The following is a 27,187-nucleotide window of genomic DNA, read 5'->3' on the forward strand; positions in this document are numbered from 1 at the left end:
AATGGTCACTCTGCCATGGCCAGGCTTTGGGGACAGCACTGGGAGGCTGTTCTGTACAAGAACAGTGCTGGTGCCAGGTGCTGGTGACATTGTGCCCTGTGCCACGCTGCCAGAGCAGTGCAGTGACAGTGGGGACACCAGCAGGGTGGCAGGAACGTGGCCTGTGTCGGTCTTTGGCATTGCCTGGAGTTGGTGAACTGTGGTGGCTGGAGGGGACATCAAACTAGCCCAGGACACGATGCTTGGGGACCGCCACCTTTGGGGACGGATGAGGACAGTGCAGCGTGGTGATGCTCAGCTCTCCCTGTCCACAAACCCCTGCTCCAGCCCAAAAGGAGCTGCAGAAGCTGAGGCAGCCCAAGGAACCCCACTATGCCACCCGAGCAGGATCCTGGATGGGGACAGTCCAGAGGAGCCCTGCAGGAATTTATTCGAATAAAGGGAGAGAGGCACCCGTTTCTCCTCTCGCGGGGATGGGGCTGTGACCCCCCATGAGCAGTGCCAGCCCAGAGCCCCCATGCCCGGAGGTGCCCCGAGCCCTCGCATCCCTGACACGAGCCATTCCCAGCGCTGCCGCTGTGTCCCATCTCTGTCCCCGAGCCCAGGGCCCCTGGGAGCGGAAGAGCGGCGGCGGCCGCATCTGTGCGGGCAGCTGCCTGCCCTCCTGCCCTGCCCCGCGCCGCCGCCGTATAAATAGAGGCAGCGAGCGGCAGGGAGCTCCTGGCAGCCACCATGAAGGGCCTCAACCTGCTCTGCTGCTGCGTGGCCTCGCTCCTGCTCCTCGGCACCGCAGGTACGGCCGCACGCCGGGCTGGGGCTCCCGGGGGCTGGGGGCACCTCGGGGGCTGGGGGTGCCCGGGGGCTGGGGCTGCTGGCAGGGCTATGGGGTCCCCGCGGGGCTGGGGGTGCCCTTGGGGCTGTGGGGACTCTGCGGGACTGTGGGTGCTTCTGGGTGCCTGGGCTTATGGGGTCCCCACGGGGCTGTGGGTGCCCCTAGGACTGTGGCAACCCCACGGGGCTGGCAGGTCCCCGTGGGGCTGGGGGTCCGTACAGAGCTGGGTGTCTCCATGGGGCTGCAGGCACCTGTGGGGCTGTGGGTTCCTACAGGGCTGTGGGAATCCCAAGGGGCTGTGGGATCCCTGTAGGGCTGCAGATGCCCATGGGGCCGTCAAGTCCGGGGGCAGTCGGTGCCTATGGGGCTGTGGGTAGCTAGAGGGGGTGCCTGTGGGGCCGCGGGTGCCTGTTGGCTGGGGGTGCCTGTGGGGCTGTGAGCACGTCTGGGACTCTGGGTGCCTGTAGGCTGCAGGTACCTGTCGGTCTGTGGGTGTCTGTGGGGGTCCTGTAGGGTTGCAGATAGAATTGTGGGTGCCTGTGGGACTGAGAGTACAGAGAGGCTCTGGGGCGCCCAGTGAGCACGACCCTGGAGCACGACAGGGTGGCAGGAGCACAGCGGTCCGGGCTCCCCAGCAGCTTTTCCAAGGCTGCAGAGCCACCCCAAAATGTGCAGGGAAACGTGTTGGGGGACTGTGGACAGGAGGGGATGGCGGGACGTGCAAATTGGGGTCCCTCTTACAGAGTCACGCTGGGCACAGGAGCCGTGCCGCCGCTGACACGCCTCGAGGCAGTGTCACCTGTGGCTGCCGTGGCGGCTCGATTTTGGACTGTGAGAGAGGGTGCCAGGGCGCTGGGGACCTCTGAGGACCCCGGATCCCCTTCCCCGGGCTGTCCCATCCCCGCTTCTCACCGCGCTGCCCGCCCGGGCGTCCCCGGGGCTGCGCGGCATCGCTGGTACCCTTGCTTGCCCTTGAGTTAATTTGGGCTGGTTCTCCGCCTGGCCGGGCTCCGGCGGCCGCGCAGCCGGGAGGGGGGCGGCTAAGTATGGAAACAGCCGTGTAAGGGGACACTGCGCCCCGGCACCCCCCCGGCCGCCGCCCCCCCGCCCCGCGCCGCCGCGGCCCCGCGCGGGCACCGCAGCTGCCGCCTGCCAGCGCCCGGCACCCCCGGCCCCGCCGAGTTTTGGCCTTTTAAGGGCATCTTGGGCCGTTCTCGGGAATGAATGGGTTTGGGGGCCGGCGACACACCCCGACAGAGGTGGGGTGACCTCCGCGGGGCTGCGGGTGCAGTCTGTGGAGGGCGGCTGGGAAGGTGTTCTGCGGGCACGGCTGGTGGCTGGTGCCGCTCCAAGCGGGGCTGGTGGCCTTGTGGGACATCATAAGCTTGTCTCCATGGTGGATCACCACCAGCCCACGGCTTGGTTTGGCTGAGGCTGGCACGGCACAGCACTGGGATCCCCCAGCCCAGAGGAGACTCTGGGGCCAGGAGGCACATGGGGGACTGGCAGCCCTGAGACCAGCTCTGAGGGGTCCCCCTAGTCCCCACCTGTTTATTGAGAGTCAAGTATTTCACCCCAGTACTGTGGGTTTCCAAAAAACCTCTAAGCAGTGGCGTGTCTCCTGCCCATGCTTCTGCTCCTCAGAGACCAGAAGGATGAGTTTTGCTTTTCCTTTGGCACCAAGCTGAACTCTCAGACCCGGCTCCTTTGGGGTGCAGGAAGTGGCTTGGAGGGGATGTTTTTCCCATTTTGGGGACATGCCTTCCCATTCAACCCCTATTAGTGCCTGGGCTGTGGGGGTGCAGGTGCCCATGGGAAGAGAAGGGGTGAAAGTCCAGTGGGGAACCAGGGCCTTTGTTGGAACATCATGGCAAGGTGTGGTCTTTTGGGTTTAGGGGCACCTGGGGCTGCCAGGACGCTGCCACCATTCCCAGAGGCTGGGGGTAGGGATTGCCCTGCGCCTGTGCTCTTACAGCCCCCACTGAGGCACCTCATCTCACACGTGGCTGGGACTGGCACAGCTCCCTGGGGTTGCCGGGAGCCTGGCAGGGACCAGCACCCTCCGTGGGGCTGGGCAGTGGCTCATGCTGAGGGCACTCGCCCATCTGCTCCTGCCCAGGGGAGCACACTCACACCTCAGGCAGAGCACCCATCCCTTCCAGGCTGGGTGACCCCTGTGGCCACCAGCAGTGGGCTGCAGGGATGCTGGCAGGGCAGTGCCCAGACACTGCTCAGCAGCTTTGCCCTGGGGATCCCTTGGCTCTGCAGCCATCACAGGTTTGAGTGGGAGGGCAGTTCCAGGCCATGCCATCACCGCCTCTGAGCTGAGAGAGGACTTGGGGAAAGCCCTGGCACAGTGGTGTTCTCCTGCAAGGCACCGCGGGGCTGGCACAGACCCCTCCTGGTGACAGCAGAGGGGTCTGTGCCTGCCTCAGCTTCTGGGAGTCCTCGTCCTGCCTCATCCTGGAAGGTGTCACCTCAGGATGAGCTCCATCACCACATCCTTGTGGCATCTTGAGGTGTTTTCCATCACCTTGGAATGTGTCACTTCAGGGTGGGCTCCACCTCCCAGGCCAGAATATCTTGGGAGCAGGACTGTGACAACTTGTGTGGGCTCAGGGCCCTGGGCACAGCAGCCATGGGGACACCCCACCCTGACCATCCCAGGCCAATGGCCTCCACAGTAACCAACCTCTCCAGAGGGGGGACCTCTGTGTCCCAGTGACACCTCACTGGACTCGTTCCACCCTGCAGCACCAGGAAAGCCATGGGCAGCACTGCCACTGAGTGTGTGTGGGGTGCTTGTGACAAGGGGCTTGGGGTGCCTCGGGTGTGTGGGGTGCTTGTGCCACCTACATCCCTGTCACACCCCTGGTGCCTCACCCCCAGGAGAACCTGGTCCCTGTGGGTGCCCCATCTTACTCCCAAGGTGTTGGCTGAGCAAAGCAAGGCAGACACCGGGCAGGTTGGCTCTGCTGCAACACCCTCTCCATCTGCCATCCTTGTACCAGTGTGTAGGTGACATTCAGCTGGGCAGGAAGGCCAGGAGACCTCGTTTGTGCAGGCCCTGGTGGCACAGAGGTACCAGCAGGTCTCTGTGGGCTGGCACCAGGCTGGGAGGGCTGTGCCATGCCCAAGGACAACACTCTTGCCATGGTCCACTGTGTCCCACTCGCCGGGCTGGTGAAATCCCAGCCTGGCCACTGGGTCAGGGTGACCAGATTGCTTCTGGAATTGCCTGTTCCCTGAGCTCTGCAGGAATAGCAGCAGCCCCAGGGCTGTGCAGGACTCCACAGAGCTATTTCCAGCTCACGGGGACAGGACATTTCCCTTGTAAGTGACTGCTGGAGGGAGCCGTGAGCTCCTGTGCCAGTGGGGGCTGCAGGGGGGGCAGGGAGGCTCTGGACAGGCACCCCAAGCGAGGATGGGGTGCTGGCAGTGGCAGCATGGCCCTGGTGCCAGCTGGGCAGGCAGCTTGACCCTTGGGGTCACAGGGCCCTGGGTACACTGCAGAAAAGGGCTCGGAGCTGCGTGGCCCTGTCTATGTGCTGGTGTCCCCAGTGCTGCCACGTCAGACCCCAGGGCTGGGTCCCCCTGCTCAGCATGGCCAGGCAGGGTCTGTCCCCACATTCCCATGGCTTTGAGGATCTTGTGACCTCAAAGACATCGGGCATTAGAATCCAGGCTGGCAAGTCCAAAGGGTGACTGGGTGACCAGGAATGCTTGGGATGACCCAAGGAGGGATGGGGAGCCAGGAAGTCTGGCCTTGAATGGACAGAGGATGTCCCTCAGGGGACATCCCTGGGGTGGGTTGGTGAAGCCTTCTATGGCTGGAGGCCAGGAACAGCAAAACCTCTTGGACACCCTTCCTCTGGAAGAAGGAGCTCTTCCAGCCCCAGCCATGCCACAGCATGTCCCTTGGGTCCCCCAGCATTCCCCCAAGCTGCAAGGGACACCACAGGTGGATGTTCCTCGATGTACAGTGTGACATCTGCCTGTGCCAAAATACCTGACGTTTCCTGGCCATCTGCTCACTCAGCCAGGAAGCAGCAGGTGCTTCATCTCCCACCTTCCTCATCTTCGTGTCTTCTGCAAGTCAGGGTTCAGGGTCCCTTACAGGCCTTGAGGGTGGGGAGACAGTGGAAGAAACACCCTGCAGCAGTGATTCCCTATTTTAATCGCTATTTAGAAAGCTCCAAGCCTGGTTTCAATCCATCCGGTACCTCCTGGTGATGTTTCTTTACCATATATTAATAAAAATATCATACAGTTCTATACAACCATTTACAGAAATCTAATAACTTCATAACTTTTTAAAACTAAACTTAAAATGTTCTGTACAAATGAGGTCAAGTTAGTTTGGCAAAACTTTCCTAGACATCCCTCTGCATTGCAAACCAGGAATATATTTGCTTTATGCTGGACTTTTGGGATCATGAAGCTTCTGGGATGTGATGATGTGTCTGGGCATCTTGAATTTTGGGGTGCACAAAGGTCTGGAGAGCCAACCCCATCCTCAGCCCCATCCTTGTGCTTGTGTCCTCTGGGCTGCTTGAACCCTTGTGGGACAATTCCTTCTGAAGGTGTTGGCCCAGCTGACCCCAAAGTGGAGCTGGAGCCGGGCTCCCCCCTGCTCTGAGTGCTGGGCTGGCACGGCCACAGCTGGAGGAGCCCTGGGGGGATGGCCCTGAGCGAGGGCCATGGGGGCCCACCGACCCTGGAGGGAAGGGACATCACCATGAAAAGGGGTCTCACAGGAAAGGTGGGGTCTGCACCTAGTCCAGCTGGAAAATCCAGGAACTCCCTGACAGCTTCTTTGTGTCCAATCAGTTTCCATGAGGTTTTAAAGGGCTTTGCAGAATAAAGGCAGGGTTGGATATTTGGGACACAAGGTCCCACCAAGACCCCCAACCCCTCCCCCCCACCCCCAGGAGGACACGGGGAGCACAGGACTTGCAGGAGCCAGTGGATAATACCCCAGGGAAGCAGGGATCGGGATCTGGGCAGGGGAAGGGGGCGTGTGAAAAGCCATCCCCGCAGCCCTGCCATCGCCGGCCCCACGCTCACGGCTCCGATTTCTGCTGGAGGGGGAGAGTGTCCCTACAGGGCCACCTGTGCCCATCTGTCCCTTCTCACCGTCCTCCTGGAGGACCCGTTTTGCCGTCAGGTCGCTGCTGTTCTGTTCGTCCCCGTGCAGGGATGGAGGGGACACCGCGATGTTCAGCCATGCCCCTCCTTCCCGCACAGGCTGTTCTGGGTGCAAACCCGCCACGGCATCCTGTGGCACCCAGAACCGCCTCGTGGGATCTCCATAGCCCCCGTCACCACCTGAAAAAGTGTCCCCTGGCAGCTCATGAAAGTCCCAGCACGAGAAAGGGGTGGCAGGGGCAATTCAAGCCAGGGACTCGCAGGGAGGTCAAGTCCCCGAGGGAAAAAGGGCGAGGTCTCCTCTCCGATGCCACCCATCTGCTTGGCACAATGCAAGGTGTGAACACGGGGAGCCCCGGTGTCACTTTACACCGTGGCTGTCCCCTCCCGGAGCCCACGGGGGCCCCCAGGTGCGGACGTCACCCTTGGCCGGCAGCGGGCGAGGGGCCGGGGCCAGCGGGGGCGGGGGTTCAGCGGGGCTGCTCCTCCCGAGGCCCCGTACAGTTGCCGTGCTGTATTTTTAGCCCCCGGAGGGTGTTAAGCCCGTAACCTTTGGCCCATTTTGCACTCATCGGCCCACCATGTGCAGGTCAGCACAATTCACCATGGATCGGGCGACCATGTAGGGGAAACAGGGAGAAGGAGGTGGAGAGGGGACGGGGACTTTATGTCAGACCTTGAAGGTCACAGGAAATAAAGCCCGTGAGCAGCACGGCAGCAGGGACATCCCCATCTGAGCGCCCGGGGGATACTGCCCTTTTTCCTCGAGGGATAGCTCGTGGTGGGCACTGGCATTGCTGTTGTGCCAGGCCATGGTGGGTGATGGCCCCTCTGGGTCAGAGGGGGCACACAGACCCCAAACAAAGCCCTGAGAACTCTAAGGGTCTCCTCTGCCTGGTCCTGCCCTCCTCCTCTGCTTGGACCATCACTCCTCTCCCAGCTCCCCAGGTCACCAGCTATTTTGGGGCCAAACTGAGAATGTCCCTGTTCCCACCAGCTGAGGGGACCCTCTAATGACTCAGGCTGGTTCCCAGGCCACGAGGGCCAGGCAGGGCCTTGTTGGCCCCAGAGCCACTCAGGGCTTGCAGGTCAAATGTAGATATTTCCATTCAAGGGCTCCTGCAGGGTCCCAGGGGTCTTGCAGGAAGGTGACCTGAAGGACCAGCGTGGAAGGGAGGGGTGTGGGAGTTGCCCACAGCTATCTCCCTCCATCTGGGAGCTGAACTGGGCGCCTGGAGGCACCTGTGAGCTGCGTGCCAGCAGAGGACAGGGAGGTCAGCGAGGCCAGAGCAAGGGTGACCTGTGCATCCGGTTTGGGCAGGGTGAGGGGCTGTGCCAGCGGCTGCAGCTCTGCTGTGCCAGGGAACCAAGAGCCACTGGCAATGAGGGCAGTCTGGGGGGCAGCCTGTCCTTCCCAGTGCCCGCTGCTGGCATGGCACAAGCCTCCCAATGTGACCTGATCCCAGCTCACAGCTCCACCAGCCCCAGCAGCATGGAGGTGAAACCACCTCCTGGCATCCCCAGGGCAAACTGGGCTGAGGGGTCTGGGGCTGGCCCCACACGCACCCCAGTGCAGCTCCTCCTGTGCTTGGCCACCACGGGCCCTGTGGCCAAGCCCAGTGAGCTCCAGCTTTGCCGAGGTCCTGCTGGACACAGTCCTGTGGCTCCTGCATGGACGTGGCGCAGGAGCCAGGGCACAGGACTGGCCGTGCCCCTCTCCTCCCGCAGCCTGGGTGGAGGTGGCCTTTTTTCCTGCTTGGCTTCTGCTTGCCAGCTGGAGTACAAAGGAATTATTTTCCTCTGAAACGCTCCCCTGGCATGAGACGTTTGGGGGGATTATTTAGACTAGCAGCAACTGTTTGTAACGGAGACAGTATAGCCGTGATCTTTTATTTTTGGCTCCCGCTGACTGATGTTAAATTGCAGTTGGAGCCTATGGAAAATACGGATGGATTCTCCTGGGCCACAGAACACACTCATTGTGTCCCCAGCAGCAGCACGGCGTGGCACATGCTTTCCTAGTGAAGGGACACTCACAATAAATAGCTCCCCAGCCCCGTGGCCAGGGTTAGGCCCTGCCTGAAGTCAGGATCCCATGCTAGGCAGCCTCTCATGCCAGGAAGCCCCTTCCTCCTCCTCCTCCCCCTCACTTCACTGCCCATCTTGGCTGACGTGATGCTCTCTCGAGCCAGGGCTGGGGAAGGACCCTTTTAACCTGCCAAGTGCCCACAGCTCCTCAAAATTTGCCATTTTTACTCCTTTCCCCATCTTTAGGGCAGCTTTGCCTCCTTCCTGCAGTGCTTTGGAGCAGGCAGCAGCCCCAGTGCCAGGCAGCCAGGGCTGGTGGAGCCATGGAGCCCCTGCCAGCTCCGCTTTTCCCCCACAAACATCTTTGCACCCAACTTCTTGCGACAGGGACAGAAAATTGAGCTGGAGCTGGAGAAGGCTTAGGGAAGAGTTTAAACCTCTTGGTAGCAGCCACAAGTCGTCCCTCAGGGCTCTGGCAGGTGCTCCGATGGCCGCGGGCCAGCACGGGTGGGACTGACTGAACTGTTCTCATCATTTAGAGCCGCGCGCCCCCGGCACGGGCCACGGGGATGGTGCTGCCCAGAGCCCCCCAGCAGGCACGGAGCCCCGGCTGGAGGAGAAGGCAGACGATGGCAGCCCTGAGGAGGAGCAAGACAGTGGCACTGCCAATGCCTCCTTGCCTGGTGTCACCAAGGAGGGACATGGAGAGGGGGAGAAAGAGCCAGCGGGTGGCCTGAGGAGGGGCCTGGGGCCAGGGGACAGCCAGACAGAGGAGAGCAGCAAGGAGCAGGGCCAGGAAGAACAGAGCTCAGGGGAGGAATCCATGGCAGCTCATCATGGAGGGAACCATGGGCCTGGCACACAAGATGACATCCATGCCCAGGAGGATGAGGAGCCTGGCACAGAGAAAGAAGGCTCTGAGGAGGAAGGGAAGCCAGGGGAAGAGCAAACAGAGGAGCCAAGAGCAGCATCTGCTCCTGAGGGAGAGGAGGAAAGGGATGAGCAGAGCTCAGAGGAAGATGATGAGCAAGGAGAGTCTGAGGAAGGTGAACACGGGGATTCTGAGGTAGATGGAGGCAAGGAAGAGTCTGAAGAGGGAGAGTCTAAGGAGGAGAAAGAGTCTGATGAAGATGGTGACAGGCCAGAGAATGAATCTGGAGAGAATGACAAGGAAGCAGCTGGCACTTCCAACAAAAAGAGCCGCAGCAAACCAGCAGCTGCTGGCACAGGAGAAGCTAGGGATGGCCCTGCTAGCTGCCATCACCCACCCTGTGGGGATGCAGCAGAAGACCCACCAGAAGCAGTGGAAGACCCACCACCAGCAGAAGACTTGCCAACAGCCGTGGAAAACCCACCAATGGTGGAAGATCCACCAGCAAAAGAAGACCCACCAGCAACAGAAGACCCACCAACAGCAGAGGAAGACCCTCCAGCAGCAGCAGACCTCCCTGCAGTGGCAGAAAATCCCCCAGCAGCAGCAGACCCCCCTGCAGACAAGACCCCACTGGCAGGGACAGAGGTCCCCAGCACCACCCCAGCTGCCGCCGAGACCCGGCACAGCCAGATAGGTTGGAGTCTTTTCTTGTGGGTGTGCTGTAGCAGCAAGAGTGACCTCCCATCAACCCGGCGGAGCTGAGCTTGGCACATTAAACCTGACCTAGTGCATGGCCCTCTCCTAACGCTTCTGCTTCCCCACGCCCCTAACAGCGCTCGGCCGTGGGCAGCGAGGCCGCAGCAGGATGCCTGTCACGCAGGCACTCATCGCAGTGCTGCCAAAACTGACTGATGTTCCCCTCTCTCCACTCCAAGTCCATGATTTCTCCTCAGGGATGTGGACATGGATAAAATGTTTAACCTCCAGGCCCCTTTCAGCACTCGCAGATCTCTTAAAGACTCTTTGTCCACCACCCGTAGAGTCCTCCGGGCCCTCGGCTTGTGCAGGGGCAGGATGCTCCTAGGATGGTGGGGCTCCCAGGATTGTGGGGCTCCTCTCCACCAGTTCTTGGCTCGTAGGGAAGGTGTGAAGAACTAATCCAGGCCAATGAGCTTCTGAGGCACCAGCCCTGCTCAATCAGTGAAAGGCTAACTAGGGGAAAGGGTCACCCCCCACCACGATTTCCTAGAAATATTTGTAGACTTTGGTCCACAGGTTGGGCAGTGAGCTTTGGACCCAGATTAGTTTTTTTGTTGTTTTCATCTGTAATGTCCCAGCTCAAAAAGCCTCCCATTTTACCCAAAAGACAAAGCCAGTTTGGTCTCTGTGTCTTCACTTGGCAAGTCAAAAGGTCTTCCTCAGCCCAACACTCAGTAGATGCTCAACACAGTCTCAGGGCTTAGCAGTGCCCTGCTTGATCCTGCTGTCCCCAGACCTGTCCCCAAACCCCTGCTAAAGTCCAACCCAGAAAGCTCTTGGAAGCTCCTGGCATGCCAGCACCTCCATGGCAAGGACACCTCTGTCTCCCTGCTTCAGGGACAGTGGGGTGCCTTCCCCAGTGGAGGCAGCTGCCTCATGCTCCCCACGCCTGGCACGGAGCCATGAGGGACAGGGTGCTGTGTGGAGGGCAGGGGAACATGGAGACAGAGGTGGGAGGATTGGGAGGGAACAGCTCCATTGGCAAAGGTGGGGCAGGCTGGCCTGTCCCCCAAGAGCCAGAGGTAGCCCCAGCCTCGGACCCCAGGTCTCCAGCTCACCGTGCAGTTTTCTGGGGGAGTGGGCAGCCAGAGAGGCAGCAGCACACAGCCTGCACCCGAGGCCGAGCCCCGCGGAGCCGCAGCTGCCGGGGGAAGCACCAGGGCCCCGCTGGGCAGCAGCTGCCGTGTGTGCTCGTGCTACATCCCAACCCCGGGAGCCCCTTCCAGGCACATCCTTTGCATTCCCCACGAGCAGCCAGCCCCTCCTCGGAGCCAAGCAGTTGCCCATGACGCTTCCCCCAGCAGCCACAGCCCTGGCAGCCTCCAGGAGCCCGTGCTAAAGGGAAAGCACGTGGCATGCCAAGGGTGACGGCGGCTGCCGTGGGCATGGCGTGCCCGCAGGCTCGGGATGTGTGTGCTCCCCATGCCCTCTCCCTAGCAGTGGCTTGTGTGAGCTCCTGTGTGAGTTCCCCCCTCCAGCAGTAACAGGTCTCCTTGTTTCCTCCTCCAGAAGAGGTTGAAGATGCCAGCGAGCCGACCAAGCGCGACCGGTCCCACTTGGAGAACACCCTGAAGCTCAATGAGGAAAAACCTGCCGATGATGTCTCAGGTGAGGAGGCCGTGCATGCCCTGCACTAAGACCATGGACAGGATTTTCCTTCTCTTGTGTCTTGTTTTTAACCTTGCTTCTTGCAGGTCTTGTAATGCCAGATCTTCAATAACAGTCCTCTTTGGCCGCTCTTGGGTTAATGTATTTTAGGTATTTTAAGGACATCACCGAGGGCATATAAGAATTAGGAGGGCATAGAGGCTGGAAGATGCAGACAGTGAATCAGGCACATCCCTGCTCAAAGAAACCTGGAGCAACTTTTAAGAAAGGGTTGGGATTTTTATTCCAATTATATATTGGGTTTTGCTACTCTAAGGTTTGCTTCTGCTGGCCCCGCTGGCAGTTTGGGCTGGAAAGGCAGTGATAAGAGATAGTGTGGAAAAAGCTCCTCCTTTTTTCTAGCAAGCAGCTCAGCGGCCATGCCAGGGAGCCCTGGCACCATGGTGGAGGGCTTTTTGGGATCATGGGTGTTGATTGCTAAACAGCACTTAAGAAGGGTACTCCTCCCATCAGCTGCTGGAAGCAGATGGGGACAGTGCCCAGTGGGAAACATTAGCAGGGGAGTAGCATCAAAATCCTAGAACAGTTTGGGTTGGGAGAGATGGTGAAGATCATCTCATCCCACCCCTCTGCCATGAGCAGGACATTTTCCATAGACCAGCTTCCTCCAAGTCCCGTCCAACCTGGCCTTGGACACTTCCAGGGATTCAGGGGCAGCCACAACTCCTCTGAGCAAAATTTGGCTGGGATCAGTTTGGCCAAGATTTCAGCTTTAAGCCGAGTCCCTTGATCCATGGCTGGGCCACCCTTGGGAATGCAGGGAACGGCCCCAGGAGGGTCTCACCCAGCCTGGTGGGGCTTGCCTCTCACCTGCCCACATGCTTTGCCCCCCAGGAGTATTGCAGCGGCTGAGGAAGATCTACCACTCCTCCATCAAGCCCCTGGAACACTCCTACAGATACAACGAGCTGAGGCAGCACGAGATCACAGGTAATGCCACGGGCACTGGGGTCTCCGGCACCAGCAGGTCCTTGGGATGCAGATAACAGCACAGAGAGCAGATCGTGGGCAGCCTCAGACAGTGTGTCCTCCTTTGCAGCTTCCCAGAGAGTCCATGAACACGCTGGGCTTAGAGGCCATGCCCTAGTGAACCCAGCAGCAGGAATTCCTGCCTCTGCCTCAGCCCATCTGCTGTCAGGGCCATCTGTGTGGGCTGAGCACTGAGCCCTGCCTGCCTCGGGTCTCCCACCTGCTCAACATCAATGCCCTGTACCCCTGCCAAGCAGAGATCATGGCCCAATGAAACAGGCTTGGCAAGGAAGCTCAGGACCTCTCAAGGCTGGGGATGAGCTTCCTGGGGGTGGCAGGAGCTGGCATCCTTCCTGCTGGGCACAGGACACAGCCATGTGGGCAGGGTATTCCTCAAGCTCCACAGCCTTCGCTCATCCTGAGAGCTGGAGTTTCCAGCCCTTGGCAATCTCAGACATGTTGGATGGAGTGAGCAGGTCCCTGTGGCCCCTGGCTGAGCCAGGTCACACATGTGTCCCTCCAGAAGAGGAACGTGCAGCCCTGTCCCAAGATGCTCACAAGATACAGGAAGTTCTTGTGACCCAAGAAACACAAGCAGCCTCATTTTCCAAGCACAGATGGCTCAAACCCAAGTCTGACTTCCTTGTTCACGGCAGTAATTCTCCTCTGAGTATCTATTCAAGCACAGGAGCCAGGGCCAGATGTCTCCTGAGTATCCAGAGGATGCTGGAGTCTCTGCTGCCAGTGTCCCTGGACTTTGTGCCCACGTCACCCTCCTGCCAAGGCCCTGAAGTTGTCCTCCTTGTCCTGCAGCTCTGCCTGCCTCCCCAGGTGTCCAGGCCCACCCTCCTGGAGCCATGCTCTCCTTTCTTTTGAGGCAGGACTGGGATTCACCCTCCCCACAGATCTTTCTTTTACAGCTGGCCTTGCTCCACCAGCACGCAGGCCCCACACTCAGCTGGGACACATCCCTGTAGAGCAGAACTCTGGCTTTCCAGGCATCCCTCCTGCAACTCCTAAGTCTGGGTCAGTCATTCTCTAAGCAGGCTTGGACATCTCTCTACCCAGCCAGGCAATCTCCAGTGTAGAGCCAGTGGGGAGAACAGGGAAGTTACCCTGTGGGAGGGTAATTGAGGTTCACAACATGTCCTGATTGTCCCCCCATGGCTGCTGGCCTGTTCCCTGGCAACACCCCAAACTCTCTCTACAAGCTCTTCTGGTGTTTGATGTTTGTTGCCAACTCAGGACACAATTTAGGAGGATGTTTGGGGTTACAGGGGCAGCTGGTGGGCTCTAACCCCCCTTTGCTGTTCACAGCCACAGGATGCAGCCCCCAGCCACAGTTTCCAGCCCTCAGGATGTCCTACCCTACCCTTAATCCATCTCATGCCCAAGCAGCCACCTCCCTGCTCCCTTTTGGGGAGGAAACAAGTGTTTAAGTGTTCTCCAGGCTCCTGCTGGCTTTCTCAGCTCCTGAGGAAACAACCATTAACCCTGATGTTTTCCCAGCCTCTCTAAAACCCAGCTCCTGAGCACAACTCACCTTGGACAGCAGGTCCTGGTGTTCCTCCTGGCCTCAGCTCAACACTCCATGGTCTCTTCCACCTCATTGTGAGGAACAGCCACCACTCAGGCTGACAGTCCCCAGGTCAGGTCCCCACACACTCTGTTGTGTCCTACAGGGCACCCTCACAGTGCTGTGACCCTGCAGCTGGTGACCCACAGTCCCCTCCTGGCTCCCAGGGAAGGGCACAGGGATGCTGCACTGCCTCCAGTCCTTGTCTCAGCTGTGAGACACCCTGGCCATGCTCCCCTCCAAAAAATTTTTACGGACACCAAACTCCTTGAATGATCTCTGACAGCCCAGCCATAGCCTGGCACGCACAACCCTATCTGGAAACCTTCAGCTCAGCAGTTTGCCTTTCCTACCCACAGATCCAGCTTTCCCCAGTCCCTCATTAGCAGTGTAATCAGAGAAACCTGCACATTAGTTACAGGGTTGGCCCAGGGAACTCTTGACCTTGGAGGGCAGGTGAGGACACAGTGGAGCTCAGGGAGCCGTCTCAACAGTTCCCCTGCACAGTGCCCGTGTCCCGAGCGGGTTCACTCCATCGGTGATGTCCCTGCAGGCTGGGAGGTGCTCCCAGCTCCCCCCTGTGCCCCCTCTCTGTGGTGGGGGGAAGCTGGAGGGCACAGAGCTGCCGGCTCAGCTGGCTGGGAGGAGCAGGACAGCTGGGGGAGCTTTGGGGCAGGCCTGTCATGGAATATGTGTGACCTTTGGAGGTGTAAACCAATATAGAGGGGTGCCGTGGCAAGCTCCCTGGCCCCTCCATTACATGGCAGCCTTCCATTTTGTCTCCCTTCCCATCAGCTCCTTTCACAGCAGTGTAATCCAAAGAGCTCCTCTGCTCCCCACAACATGTGAAAACTCCCATGGAGTCCTGTGGGAGCTGTGGCTGTCACCATCAATTCTGACTTGTCAGGGTGCATCTCAGAAGGCTCCCACACACCCTCTGCTTAAGCCTGGCAGATGCCATTTCCTTCTCCCTGCCTGCCACCCTCCCGCCTCTCTGCTCTGCCATCCCACGTGGATGCAGACATGCTCTGGCTGGGTCCAACTCTGTGCTTGGAGGGACTATCCCTAGCTGAGGGTGAGGGATTCTCCCAGTCCAGCCATGGAAAGCTTGCTGTGAGGTCACACCAGGTTGTGGTGCATGCTGGTGACCCTAATTACTGATGTATGCTAATTAGCAAGTGTCCCTGTGTAGGGAATGACCTCCCAGATGCCATCACCAGCCACAGGGGCTGGGTCCGGGTGACCCTGTTGCTGGGGTTGTCAGGACACTTGCTGGGTTGGTGGCTGTCTAACCCTGGCTTGTTGGGCTCTGTGTGCTCGGTGGGTGATGCCAGGGAAGGCAACAACCCCGCAGAGCAGAGCAGAGCTCCCCGAGCCACATCCCCATGCTGCAGGGCAAACAGGGGTTCAGCGCTTGTCCTGGGAGCTGCAGGTCGCTCCCAGGCTGTAACTCCTTGTCTCCCGCTGGGAATGTGGCCATCGGTTCCCTCCTTGTCCCGGACCACACCTGGGCTGTCGCATCCCTCCTCGGACTCACGGTTCCTTTTCTCTCTCCCCGTGTCCCTCGCTAACAGCTTACCCCGGACGCACCCTGGGCTCCTCGGCCACAGGTTGGTATCGCCGCCTGCTCCCTGCATGCTGCCACACTGCCTCCGCTCTGCGCTGCCCTGCGGCTTCCCCAGGCTCCTGGCGCAATGCAGCCGCGCTGCCCAGGCACCGAGCAGGACCGGTAGCCACCATCCCCACCGGGACAGTGTCCCCAGCCCTTCCAGAGCCTGCACGTGTCCCAGCCTGACTCTGCGTCCCGACAGCGCCCTTCCCTCCAATCCTCACCTCGCCCAGGCCCAGCTTTCCCTCCTGGTTTAAGACTGAGAGGCAGCATATTCCTCTGGCCAGGGTTCAAAGGAGTTTCTGGTAGTCCTGTGAGAGGGAGATGGGGGGCTCAGTCTGGAGAAAGGGAGGCTCAGGAGGGACCTTCTCACTCTCAACTCCCTGACAGGAGGGTGGAGCCAGGTAGGGGCCAGGCCCGCTCCCAGAGAACAAGGGACATGACAAGAAGAAATTACCTCAACTTTCACCTAAGGAAGCTTGGAAATATTGGGAAAATTTCTTCAGAGAAAGGGTTGTCAGGCCCTGGCACAGCTGCCTAGGGCAGTGGTGGAGTCCCTAATCCTGGGGGAATTTAAAAGCCCTCGGGATATGGCACTTGGGGACGTGAGACAGTGGTGGCCTGGGCAGTGCTGTGGGAACATTTAGAATTGGTCATCTTAGAAGGCTTTTCCAACCTAAACAATTCCATGACCAAATGTGCAGGACCTTTAGGTTAATCTCAGCCACGGCACAAACTGGAGGAGCCCAGATGATAGCTCATCCTATAGAGGGGATCTCTTACCACCCTTTACTCTCTGACGTGCAGAAACTTTCCTGAATGTCCACCCTTGATCCCACAGCAGCTGTCCCAGTAACTTGGGCTGGCCCCTGCCCAGCAGCCTCAGCCCCCTCAGAAGCCTGAGCTGGCTTCTCTCCCTGCCTATCCTGCTCAGGGTGTGCTGCCAGGTCCCCCAGGAGGATCAGGAGACAGTCCAAGAAATGCCAGCCAACACCCAGCCCTTCCCCTGGGCCTGGTGCTCAGCCACGGGAACAATGTTCCTGCAGGGAAATCCCATCTTCTGTCCCTCCTGTCCTGCCCCACGGCCACGCTGCCACACCCTGCCAAACCAGGCTCCTTTGGGCACAGCCACAGCCGAGCCCTGCCGGTGCCTGGAGAGCCTCTGGCTCCCTGCCGTGCCAGCGTGCCAGCAGTGGAGAGGGCTGTGGGTATTTATAGCATATTCCGATAGCTGTCTTATCTCATCTCGGGTTCAGGCGCTCGCACACGTGCTGCTGGGGTGGGCGCAGGCAGGGGGGCACATGGAGGGGCACAGGCTGTCTGCAGCCACATGGGCTGGTCCCTCCGGCTGTGGGCACACGTGTTGTCAGGATACTCATGGATTTGGAGGCTTTGGGAGCAAGGGGTGCCCCCTCCAAGGGTTGCTGGATCCGTGCCATGGGCACATGACCGGTGGTGTTTGCGGCACAGGGGTGGGACAGAACTGTGGGTGATGCTGGGAGTGTCCCCAGGTGTTCCAGTCTTCCTGGGTGGCTTGAGGACAAAGAAGACCTTGGTGCCCGTGGCTCGGAACCAGGAGAGGAAGGAGGTTTTGCTAGATCCTCTGCTTTGCTCAGCATCCTCAGGATAGACTTGCACTTGGGGGAGAGGCCACACCAGGCACATCTGCTGGGCTTGAGGACAAGGGGAGACAAGGCCCTGCCCAGGATTAATCATAGAATTATGGAATTATTTGGGTTGGAAAGGACCTTAATGCCCACCCAGTTCCACCCTCCTGCCATGGGCAAGGACAACTTCCACTATCCTAGGTTGCTCCAAGACCCATGCAACCTGGCCTTGGATATTTCAAGGGATCCAGGGGCAGCCACAGCTTCTCTGAGCACCCTGTGCCAGGGCCTGCCCACCCTCACAGGGAAGAATTTCTTCCTAAATCCCATCGAACCCTGCCCTTTCTCAGTGTGAGGCCATTTCCCTGTGCCTTGTCACTCCAGACCCTCGTCCAAAGTCCCTCTCCAGCTCTCTTGGATCTCCTTTAGTCACTGGAAGGGGCTCTAAGTTCTCCCCAGAGCTGTCTCTCCTCCACCCCAGAGCAGCAGTGCTTCCAACCGAGGGCAGCCTGGCACTGCCACAAGGCAAAACCTCACAGAAAGCCACTGCTCTAGGAAAGAAAACTATTTGGACAGCCGAACTGCTCCTGCACCCAGAGCTGAGCAGCCCGAGCAGACCCAGGCTCTGCAGAGGGATGAGATGAGCTTGAGGCTCATCTGAACTTGAGCTGAGAGCGAGCAGCCACAGGGTGGCTGGAGAGAGCCGCTGTGCTGGAGCTGCCGCCATCCCCGCCCGGCCGCCAGCGAGCCCCGGCTCCTTTCCGCGGTCCGGGCCATCAAGCTGACCCGAATCGCTGCTGACAGACGTGGCACGGGGACATAGCAGGGACAGATGCCAGGCCAGCACCCTCGCGGGTGGGGGATGCTCCCTCTCTCCCACCCTCCGGGCAAGCAGCAGGGAATCCATACCCGGCCTCTATCCTTACAGCTCCTGCACTTCCTGCAGTTGCAAGCACTGGGCACTGCCCACGCAGCCCATGGGGGGCACAGCTCGAGGGGCTGTGGGTGACCAGCCGGAGGGGCTGCCCGTGTCGCTGCCCCCCTTGGCTCCGTGGAGTAGAGAGGGGGATGTGCAGCAGAGCCGGAGCTCACAGGTGCCCACATTCACACAGTCACACCTGGCCAGGGATGTGTTATGAAAGAGCACGCAGGGACCCACCCCAAACCTCTGGCACAACATCACAGGGATAATAGTAATAATAACAACCATCCATAACCTAATTAAAGCTGGCAAGAGAGCAGAGCAGCGGCGACAGAGCGGCAGAGGAATGATTAATAATGAGAGTCCAAGGTTTCAACACTTGTTTTGGTCCCCTGTGAGAAGACAAGGCTGGATTCCTGCAGCTGCCAGGCAGGGAGTAGGGTGCAGGAAGAGCCACGCATCCCCTGGTTCAGAGGTGCTGCCCTGCTTTGTGAAGGAGGACTGAGCTGTATGGATGCAGCAGTGCCTCATGGAGAGGCATTCCCTTCCCCAGAGGTGACATGGTGAGCCTGTGATGGGCAGATACAGCAGGAGCAGGTTGGAATGCTCTCCCCAGTGCCTGCTCCCATGGCCAGATGGGTTCAGTGTGAAGCTGCCATGCAGTGCCCTCCAGCACCCTTGGGGCAGGAGCTCAGCACCGTGGGGGCTTTGTGGTTTCCCCCACCTTGGAGATGGATCCCTGGCCTGCTGGAATGCTGCTGGCTCCTGCATGGGGGGCAGCCATGGAGCACCAGGGGCTCTCAGCTACCTCATGGAAAATAGTTCTGCCTTAGGCGTGGAGACGAAGAGAAGGTGCTGAGGGCAGCACAGCTTGCCCAGGGCATTTCCTTGCTTTGGGCCATGGGGAAAGGCTCTGCTCCAGCTAAGAAGCAGCTCCCAGCTCCTCTGGTGTCATCCATCCCCTGGCTGAATTGCTAGCAACAACAGGATGGACCCTCTCCCACCCTGAGCACAGGATAGGGCTGGTTTTCACCAATGGGAACTCACCCAGTTTTACTTCCATTCTTGTCCTGTTTGTTCTTGTCCGGCTTCAGACTCACAGGCTCCCATGTGTCCCGGGCACAGCTTGAGGGCTGGCATAGGCCCTGGGCTCCTCTGGCTCCACCGGCTGCCTACCTGGGGTCCTCGGGGCCGGGGGGTTGAGCAGTGTGGGCACAAGCTGATTGCATGAGTCCTGTTTGAGCAGGGATTGCTCCTGGGGGCTCTGGCTGCGTGTGTCCAGGGACCTCTGTGCTCCTGGACTGATGGCATGGCACAGGGACAGGTCAACATCCTCATGGAGAAAACCACGTGACTTGAAGAATGCAGGATGGGGACTATAGTTCACTCTCCTCTTGCCTTTCCCCTCTTGCCCCAAGCCCAAAGCTGGGCTGTTTGACCTCCCCACATCCAGCTGGAGCCTCACACCCAACTCACACCCAGGCAGTGACCTCCTGCTCGGCCGGAGGGTCGGGGGTAGGTCCCTGCGAGGGCACGGTGGAAAAGCTTGCAGGCTTGAGGCTCGCACCGCGCTTACCAAGCCCTGCCCCGCAGCGCTGCTCCCGAGCCCACGGCAGCTCCTTGCGCACGGGGTGTCGCCCGGCTGCGGCATGGCCTCCTCCTTGGCATGGCCCGTGCTTTGCGGCGGCTGCCTTCGAACAACACCCCCAGCCCGCAGCCAGCCCCAGACTCACCCGGCTAAACCAGAAACAAACCGAGACAAGGCTTAAAAGACCTTCCAGTCCTCCGTAGTCTAAGAAGGGCTAAACCTCGGAGAAGGTCAGGCAGCGAGGCGGGCTCTGCCGCAGAGCACGGGGCCGTGCCGCTCCCGCAGCCGGCGGGGCGCTGCCTTGGCTGGCGAATGGCTGGTGGCCCCCGAAGGGCGGCTGTTTCCCCGGCAGCAGCACCGCGCCGCTCAGATGGGATGCTCGTTACAGCCGGGAGTTAATCGCACGGCGGCGACGGCTATTGTTCCTTCACTTCCTCTTGTTATTTCCCCTCTCCGCAGATGGGGAGATCACTTCCAAGCCTATGGTGCTATTCCTGGGACCGTGGAGCGTCGGCAAATCCTCCATGATAAACTACCTCTTGGGGCTGGACAACACTCCCTACCAGCTCTACACGGGTAGGTACCACACGCTGCTTTGCCAAGGGGGTGCCTTTCCACATCCCTGCAGTCAGCAATTCCCGGCCATGTGTCTTCAATCCCTCCTTACAGGCGGGAGGTTGGGATCTGCTCCGTGCCACCTGGCTGCGGCGCCATGTGGAGGAAGAGGTTCTCCATCACAGCCTGTCCACCTTTCCAAGGGTGGAGGAGAGCATCTCTCCCACAACATCCTCATTCTGCAGCACAGGGCTCACAGCTTCCAACGCCAAACCCGTGAGCAGCACTCATGTCAAAGGGGCAGCTCACCTTTCTCTTCTCCCCATCCCTCCTCACGTGCAGCCAGCTAATTCACCCTTCCAGGAGAAATGCCATTCCCCTTCCTTCCTCCCTGCTCCCACAGATGTAATTTCACAGCTAAGGGCAAATGTCCACGGCCAGATCAGTGTGTAGTAATGAGGGCTCCCAGGAGATGGTTCTCCATGACAGCTTGTGCAGTCAGGCCACTTCCAGAGAAACCAGTCCCCACAGAAAACAACCCCACTGACATCTTCCCAAGAAGTCAGGGCAGGAATTTCATGCTGCTTGCCTTGCCCCTGCATCTCTTGAGAAGCACACAATGCTCCCAGTCTCAGGCCAGCCCTGCTGTGTCCATAGCCTGGCATGGATTTCATGCCTCTGCTGCTCCTCTCATTGCTGTGCAGGGGCAGAACCCACCACCTCCGAGTTCACTGTCATCATGCACGGCCCCAAGCTGAAGACCATCGAGGGCATTGTGATGGCTGCTGACAGTGCCCGCTCCTTCTCGCCCCTGGAGAAGTTTGGGCAGAATTTCTTGGAGAAGCTGATAGGCATTGAGGTCCCCCACAAACTTCTGGAGCGAGTCACCTTCGTGGACACGCCGGGCATCATTGAAAACCGCAAGCAGCAAGAAAGAGGTAGGGGTTCACTGGGTTCTTCTAAGGGATCCCAGAAAAGATGCTACGATGATCTGAGGTGACAAAGGTGGCTGAAGCACAATGGAGTCTTGACACAGCACAGGCTGCCCAGGACAGTGGTGGAGTCACCATCCCTTGGGGGGATTTAAAAGATGTGTGGATGTGGCACTTGGGGACATGGTTTACTGGTGGCCATGGCAGTGCTGGGGGAATGGTTGACTCAATGATCTTAGAGGACTTTCCCAACCATAATGATTCTCTGAGCCTGTGATTCAGTATCTGAATCTATTCAGTATCTATTCAGCTCACAGGAACATCAGGAACCCATGGTCAGCAGCAAAGAGGAGGAGGGTCTGGAGATAAGGGTGAGAGAGACAGGCAGGCACAGACCCAGACACTCATGGACGGCTTTTCGTGCCAAGAAGCTCCAAAGTGTTTTTAGCATGTGAGAAAGAGGTTCTAGGCTACAGGGGAAGTCCGCTGTGCCTCACAACCCATGCAACCCAAATGGGGATTGAGACACAGCAGGCTCACAGTTTATCAACCCCTTGATGAAGGGGCTCATCCTGCATTGGATTTCCCTGTTTCCTCTCCTCAAGGTTACCCATTCAACGATGTGTGCCAGTGGTTCATTGACAGAGCCGATCTCATCTTTGTTGTCTTTGACCCCACGAAGCTGGATGTGGGCTTGGAGCTGGAGATGCTGTTTCGTCAGCTGAAGGGCCGCGAGTCTCAGATCCGAATCATCCTGAACAAAGCTGACAGCCTGGCTACCCAGGAGCTGATGAGAGTCTATGGCGCCTTGTTCTGGAGCCTGGCTCCTCTCATCAACGTCACAGAGCCACCCAGGGTGTACGTTAGCTCCTTCTGGCCCCATGACTACCATCCAGAAACCCACAGAGACCTGTTCCTCAAAGAAGAGATATCACTCCTGGAAGATCTCAACCAGGTGATTGAGAACAGGATGGAAAACAAGATTGCCTTCATCCGCCAGCATGCTATCCGGGTGCGCATCCACGCCCTGCTGGTCGATCGCTATCTACAGACCTACAAGGACAAAATGACCTTCTTTAGCGATGGAGAACTGGTGTTCAGGGACATTGTGGAAGATCCTGACAGGTTCTTTATCTTTAAATCCATTCTGGCAAAGACCAATGTCAGCAAATTTGACCTCCCCAACCGCGAGGCTTACAAGGACTTCTTTGGCATCAATCCCATCACCAGTTTTAAGCTGCTATCTCAGCAGTGTTCCTACATGGGAGGGTGTTTCCTAGAGAAGATCGAGAAGGCCATCACCCGTGAGCTTCCCGATCTCTTGGGAAGCATCGGCTTGGGGAAGAAGCCCAATGTCCTCTCCTGCGACGTCACTGGCTGTGGCGAAACCCCAAAGAATCGCTACAGGAAACCCTAAGGTGATCCACAACCCAACTGTCCACATGTTCCTACTGGTGAATGAGCTTATGTCTTATCTGTCCAAGAAGCCGTGGTTTGTTAACCCTTTGAGTGCCGCGCTGGCAAAGGCTACCGTACGATGAGGACTTTGAGTCATTGACATCGATGGCAGGGGAAGATGGGTGGGCATAAGGAAGAGAATAAAAACTGTGAATTCCTGACATTTTATCTTTGTTCTTTTGAGTAGAAGGCAATGTTTAGGCTGTAAGTATGAGCAATGCATGGGCAGGACTGCAGCTGCTTTTCCACTGGTGCCAAGAGTGCATGAAGAGGAATTTCAGCCTCTGCATCCCTGAAGCCATGAGGGAATGAGAACAAGGGCACAGCTTGAGAACATAGGAGAGAGCAGTGACACACTAACCCAGGCATCACTGGGAGCACTGGTCAAGGAAAGAGAGGCCATGTCCCAGCTGTTGTTTTCAGGCACAAACCTGCTACAAATCTCAGCAAATATTGACCTTGTTTTTATTTCTGAGACCTCTAGGTCACCCGGTGAGTTCTGTTTTCACTTGACAGCTCAGTTGATCTTCTGCAGCCTTCATGTGGGTGTTTGACTTAAGAAGGAGCATTTGCAGGGACGTTTGTAGCTCCAGACAGGCAGCCGTGATGGGATTTGCAAGTCCGTGGCAAAGGAAGAAATGGGGTGGAAAGGAGCAGCCATCACTGGCTGAGCTGTGCTGGAGGAGGAGGGACAGCACCCCAAACCAGATGGTCCTACAAGGAGATGTGAGCAAGGTTTCCTTCCCTGGACCAGCACAGAAGAAGGCACTTCATGCCTATGTGTGTCATTAACCTCAAAACCCATGCTAGCAAGTCTTGTCTTTGGACCAGCAGGGCTCCAAGGGTGAGGGTTTGGCAGTTGCTCTTTTCTCAGTCAGCCCTCCATGGTTTTGTGCTCTGTGGAGAGAGGCAGGAAGCGGGGGTCATTAGCTGTGAAGTTAAAAAGGTCACATCCGCTTTGCCTACCTGCTGATCTGTCAACCCCAGGACAGTCCAGGCAGGTTTCTGGGGCTTGCTTTCCAAACTCCTCCCTTTTTAGCCATTTGTTGGCTTGTCTCTGAGCATCGCTGCTCAGTCCTGAAGGAGCATTGCTTTGGAAGCACCAGGGTGAAGTTCCCCATGGACAGCTGACCTTGAAACTTGGCCCTCATGGACAGCATCGCTGTCTGCCAAGCTGAGCCCAAACCAACCAGGAGATAGATGTTGTCCTGGATGGCAAACCGGCACCTTCAAGCCCACCAAGAACCTGCTGAAAGTCCTTCCTCCTGCCAAACACCCACAGCAAGCACCGCTCTCCAGGAAACCTCTGGAGAAAAGGGACAGAAGCAAGAGGACATGGAGATGCTGGTTAAAGCAAAATAAAAGGCAAAAGGAATGAAAGAGGGAAAGAGAAAGCTGGGAATGGAAGGCTGTGTTGTGATGGGGAGGGTGTGAAGGGCATCTCCACATGTGCAACAGGAAGTGAGCTATGGCAGGAGGCCTGGGAGAGCTCCATGTCCCCCAGGCGCTGCAACGAAGAGATCCCCTTGAGTCCAGGTGAGTTTGAGGGGATGCTGCTCCAGGGATTTGAATGTTCCTGGCCTCTGCTTCAAGGTAGGACTTGACATTTGAACTAATGAAGCTGAGACCGAAATCTACGTCCAAGCACAGGGCAGGGCGTGGTTCAGGAAGAGGGATTTTGCCTGCAGTGCAGAGGGAGCAGAGGTGCAAGGGAAGGCAAGCAGTGTCAGAGAGAGCAGCAGCCCGAGCAGTCTGGAGAGAAGGGATGTGCTTGTGAGTACTGTGAGGTCTCAAACCTGCCCCAGTGCTGCTGCCCCTCTGCTGTCATTCCTTCTTTCTTGTCCATGATTATGTTGCTCATCAGTTTTCCTCTCCATCTGTTGTTCACTCTCCTCTGTCGGACTGGTCTGCATGGTTTTTTTAAGAGCTAATCGAATAGAATCACCAACAGAAACTGGCTGATGTTGTCACTGTTCCTGCTGTCACACTGTGTGTCATTGTCACAGAAAGCAAAGGCCTTTAAACATTTCTGTTTGCAAGCACTGTATTGCACCATCTCTTTCCTAGTTCCTCTGTCACCCTAAAGCCCATGGGGTACCCAGGGAAAGGCCCCCTGCCTCACAAGAAGTATTGACCTTGAAGGCACTGAAGTGCTCTCAGGCCACTCCCATCATTCTCCCCACCCTTTCTCTGGTTTCCTTTCATCTTGCTTTATTTTCCAGCCCTCATCGCCTCCTCTCCTCCCTTCCTCTTCCCTGCAGCACCTGCACGCCCTGTGCAAAGCCTTGGTGCCTGTGTGCTGGATGGGGCTCCCCCATGACAGCCAAAATCCTTTCCCTCCCTGATATGGTTCTTTCGGGTTCTCCTTCCAAAGCCATGGCGTTGGTGGCCTGTTCCCTGTGACACACACTGACCCAGCTCCGTGCTGCCTCAGGGAGATGCTGCCGCTGAGATGCCTCCTCTCCCATGGATCCAGGTGGCTGTCAGTCCCAAGAGGATTGCAATTCCCAGCCCAGTTCTCACTGAGCTTTCTCAGGAGACCTCTGGGAATATGGGAGTGGAAAAATGGGGAGCAGGGAGACATTTTCATTCTGCTGAGAAACCCAAACTCCCTCGGAATTTGGGGGAGTTGAACATCTTGCCTAAGAGCTTCATGGGAGGGAGGGAGCTGGAACACAGGCCCTGTAGATGCCCGTGATCATGTGCATTGGGATAAAACTGTCAGCTTGAACATCAGCCTGTCTAATAAAATCTGATATTTTCCAAACACACTCCCTGGAGATGCTTGTTTTGTTTCTCTTCCTGGTGTGGGAGAGAGCACTGGGACTGGGGTGGCTGAGGGGGTGCAGCTGCAGAGAGCAAGGCAGGAACTCCCATCTCCTTCCCTGCACCCCAGCTTTGGCCTGTGTCCCTTGCACAGGACCTGCCAGCCATGCCTGAGTCATTTGGCTGCTTTTCCAACCTGTCTCCTTGTGCCACAGGCAAAGCGAACCCCAACCCCTTTGCTTTGTACCTCAGGGCAGTGTGATCCTCCCTGGTGACACAGATCCCACCTGCCTCAGCACACACTGTCTGGGCACCATGACAGAAGGCAGGGGTCAGGGACACGGAGGAAACTTGGGACTGGGGATCACAGCAGAGGGCAGGGTTGGGGATCATGGAGGGAGGCAGGGATTTGAGGAGCATGGAGGAACATGGACGAGGAGCATGGAGGAGGACAGGGGGGTTGGGATCCCAGGGGAGGGCAGGGGGTCAGGGACCATGGAGGAAAAGGGGGGTTTGTCCTCCTCCATGGAGGTGGACAGAGGGGTTGGGGACCATGGTGGAGGGCAGGGATTTGGGGACCATGGAGGAGGGCAGGAGTGGAGTACCATAGAGGAGGAGAGGAGCTGGGGACCATGGAGGACAACAAAGGGGTGGGGGACTACAGCGTACAGCAGGGGCTCTCAGCAGCCACCCAGCAAGGAGTGGATGGAGACACCTTCCCACCGGCGACTGGGGCTCATGCAAACTGCTCATTATAACCCTATTCCCAGCCTGTCTGTCTGTCTTTCTTTCCAACTATCTGTCTCACTCACTAATCAAAGAAGATTGTTCCAAGAAAGCTGGAAGAAGAGAAGGAATGTCTCATTTGGCTGTGGCTTCCTTTGGAAAGTCTGGAAAAACTGTGGCATCTTGACGTGCATGAAGGTCTGCCTGGCGAGAAGCACATTTTCCTTCCAAAGCTGCTGTAAAGATGTGAATCATGAGCCGGTAACGCTCCTGGCAGTGCAAACCCCAATTCCACTGAGACATGGTGCTGGCAGTGGCTCCGCTGTATCTCTTGGACGGAAAAGACAAACATTTATCATAGTGACATTGCTGGGGAAGAGCTGCCGGTGCTGCCGAGAGCCTGGCGGCAGCCAGATCCTGCCAGCGCCCAGGGTGCTCCCACCAAGGTTTCCAGAGGTCTCCTGAAGTTCCTCAAACACCAGCCAAGGTGTTTACAGTCCCTTTTAGTTGTTCTCCACCACCTCAGCCCCTCGATGGCATCTCCTGAAGGCATGAAAATATCCTGCATCAAATCATCAGAAAAAGAATAAAAGCTTTTGGAAAGGTCTGCCGGGAGCTTGGGGGGAGCCCTGGTGCTCTGCCTGCTGCACAGTGGAGGTCCCCACCCAGTCTGTTTTCTGCTGTTCCCATGCATCCAATGCTGGGGCCAAACTCCTTCCAAACCTTGTCCCCCAAAACTCCTTGTGCTGCAATTGCAAGACCCCAGTGGCTGTGACATGTATATGAAGCCACTCACTCTCTGTCCAGTTGGTCCCAAAATTCTGCCCACCTGGCTGTCCATCACAGAGCTGGGGCTGTCACTCTCGCTGCTGGCAGCAGATGCCTGACTGGTTCAGGCTGTGCATTTACAGCTCCTGGAGCAAACAAAACCCCCTTCCATGTAAGTCCGTCCTTTTTGGATCTGTGGAACTTCATGCAGCCCCAAGAGCACCCTGGCTTGCGCAGACCCCAGCCCTCTGGCATCCCTTCCCAGGACAGGGTCTAGGCTCAGGCTTGGAGTTGGAAGAGTTTCAACATTAAGTTCAGGACACATTAGACAGATACCTCCCGCCTCAAACCAGAGCACTGAGATCAGTTTGTGTCTGTGGAGAAACCCAAAACCAACACACT

At 58.0% G+C, this 27,187-nt stretch overlaps 1 protein-coding gene across 4 annotated transcripts; it reads left to right on the top strand.

The window, feature by feature from the left end:
* The first annotated feature begins 654 nt into the window (after positions 1-654).
* On the top strand, positions 655-25,296 carry SRL (sarcalumenin). 4 transcript variants are annotated; one of them, XM_038151511.1, is made up of 8 exons: positions 655-793; positions 8,548-9,576; positions 11,151-11,249; positions 12,144-12,239; positions 15,429-15,464; positions 20,040-20,156; positions 20,840-21,073; positions 21,673-25,296. In XM_038151511.1, exons 1-8 carry the CDS (start codon positions 733-735, stop codon positions 22,482-22,484), a joined length of 2,484 nt encoding a protein of 827 aa, XP_038007439.1. In that variant the 5' UTR covers positions 655-732; the 3' UTR covers positions 22,485-25,296. The 4 variants fall into 4 exon arrangements, with proteins under 4 accessions (XP_038007439.1, XP_038007440.1, XP_038007441.1 ...); XM_038151512.1 differs by having other exon boundaries at positions 11,154-11,249; XM_038151513.1 differs by lacking the exon at positions 15,429-15,464.
* Positions 25,297-27,187: the final 1,891 nt, after the last annotated feature.

This window comes from Motacilla alba, chromosome 14 (genome assembly GCF_015832195.1).
Source record: "Motacilla alba alba isolate MOTALB_02 chromosome 14, Motacilla_alba_V1.0_pri, whole genome shotgun sequence".
NCBI classification, from domain to species: domain Eukaryota; kingdom Metazoa; phylum Chordata; class Aves; order Passeriformes; family Motacillidae; genus Motacilla; species Motacilla alba.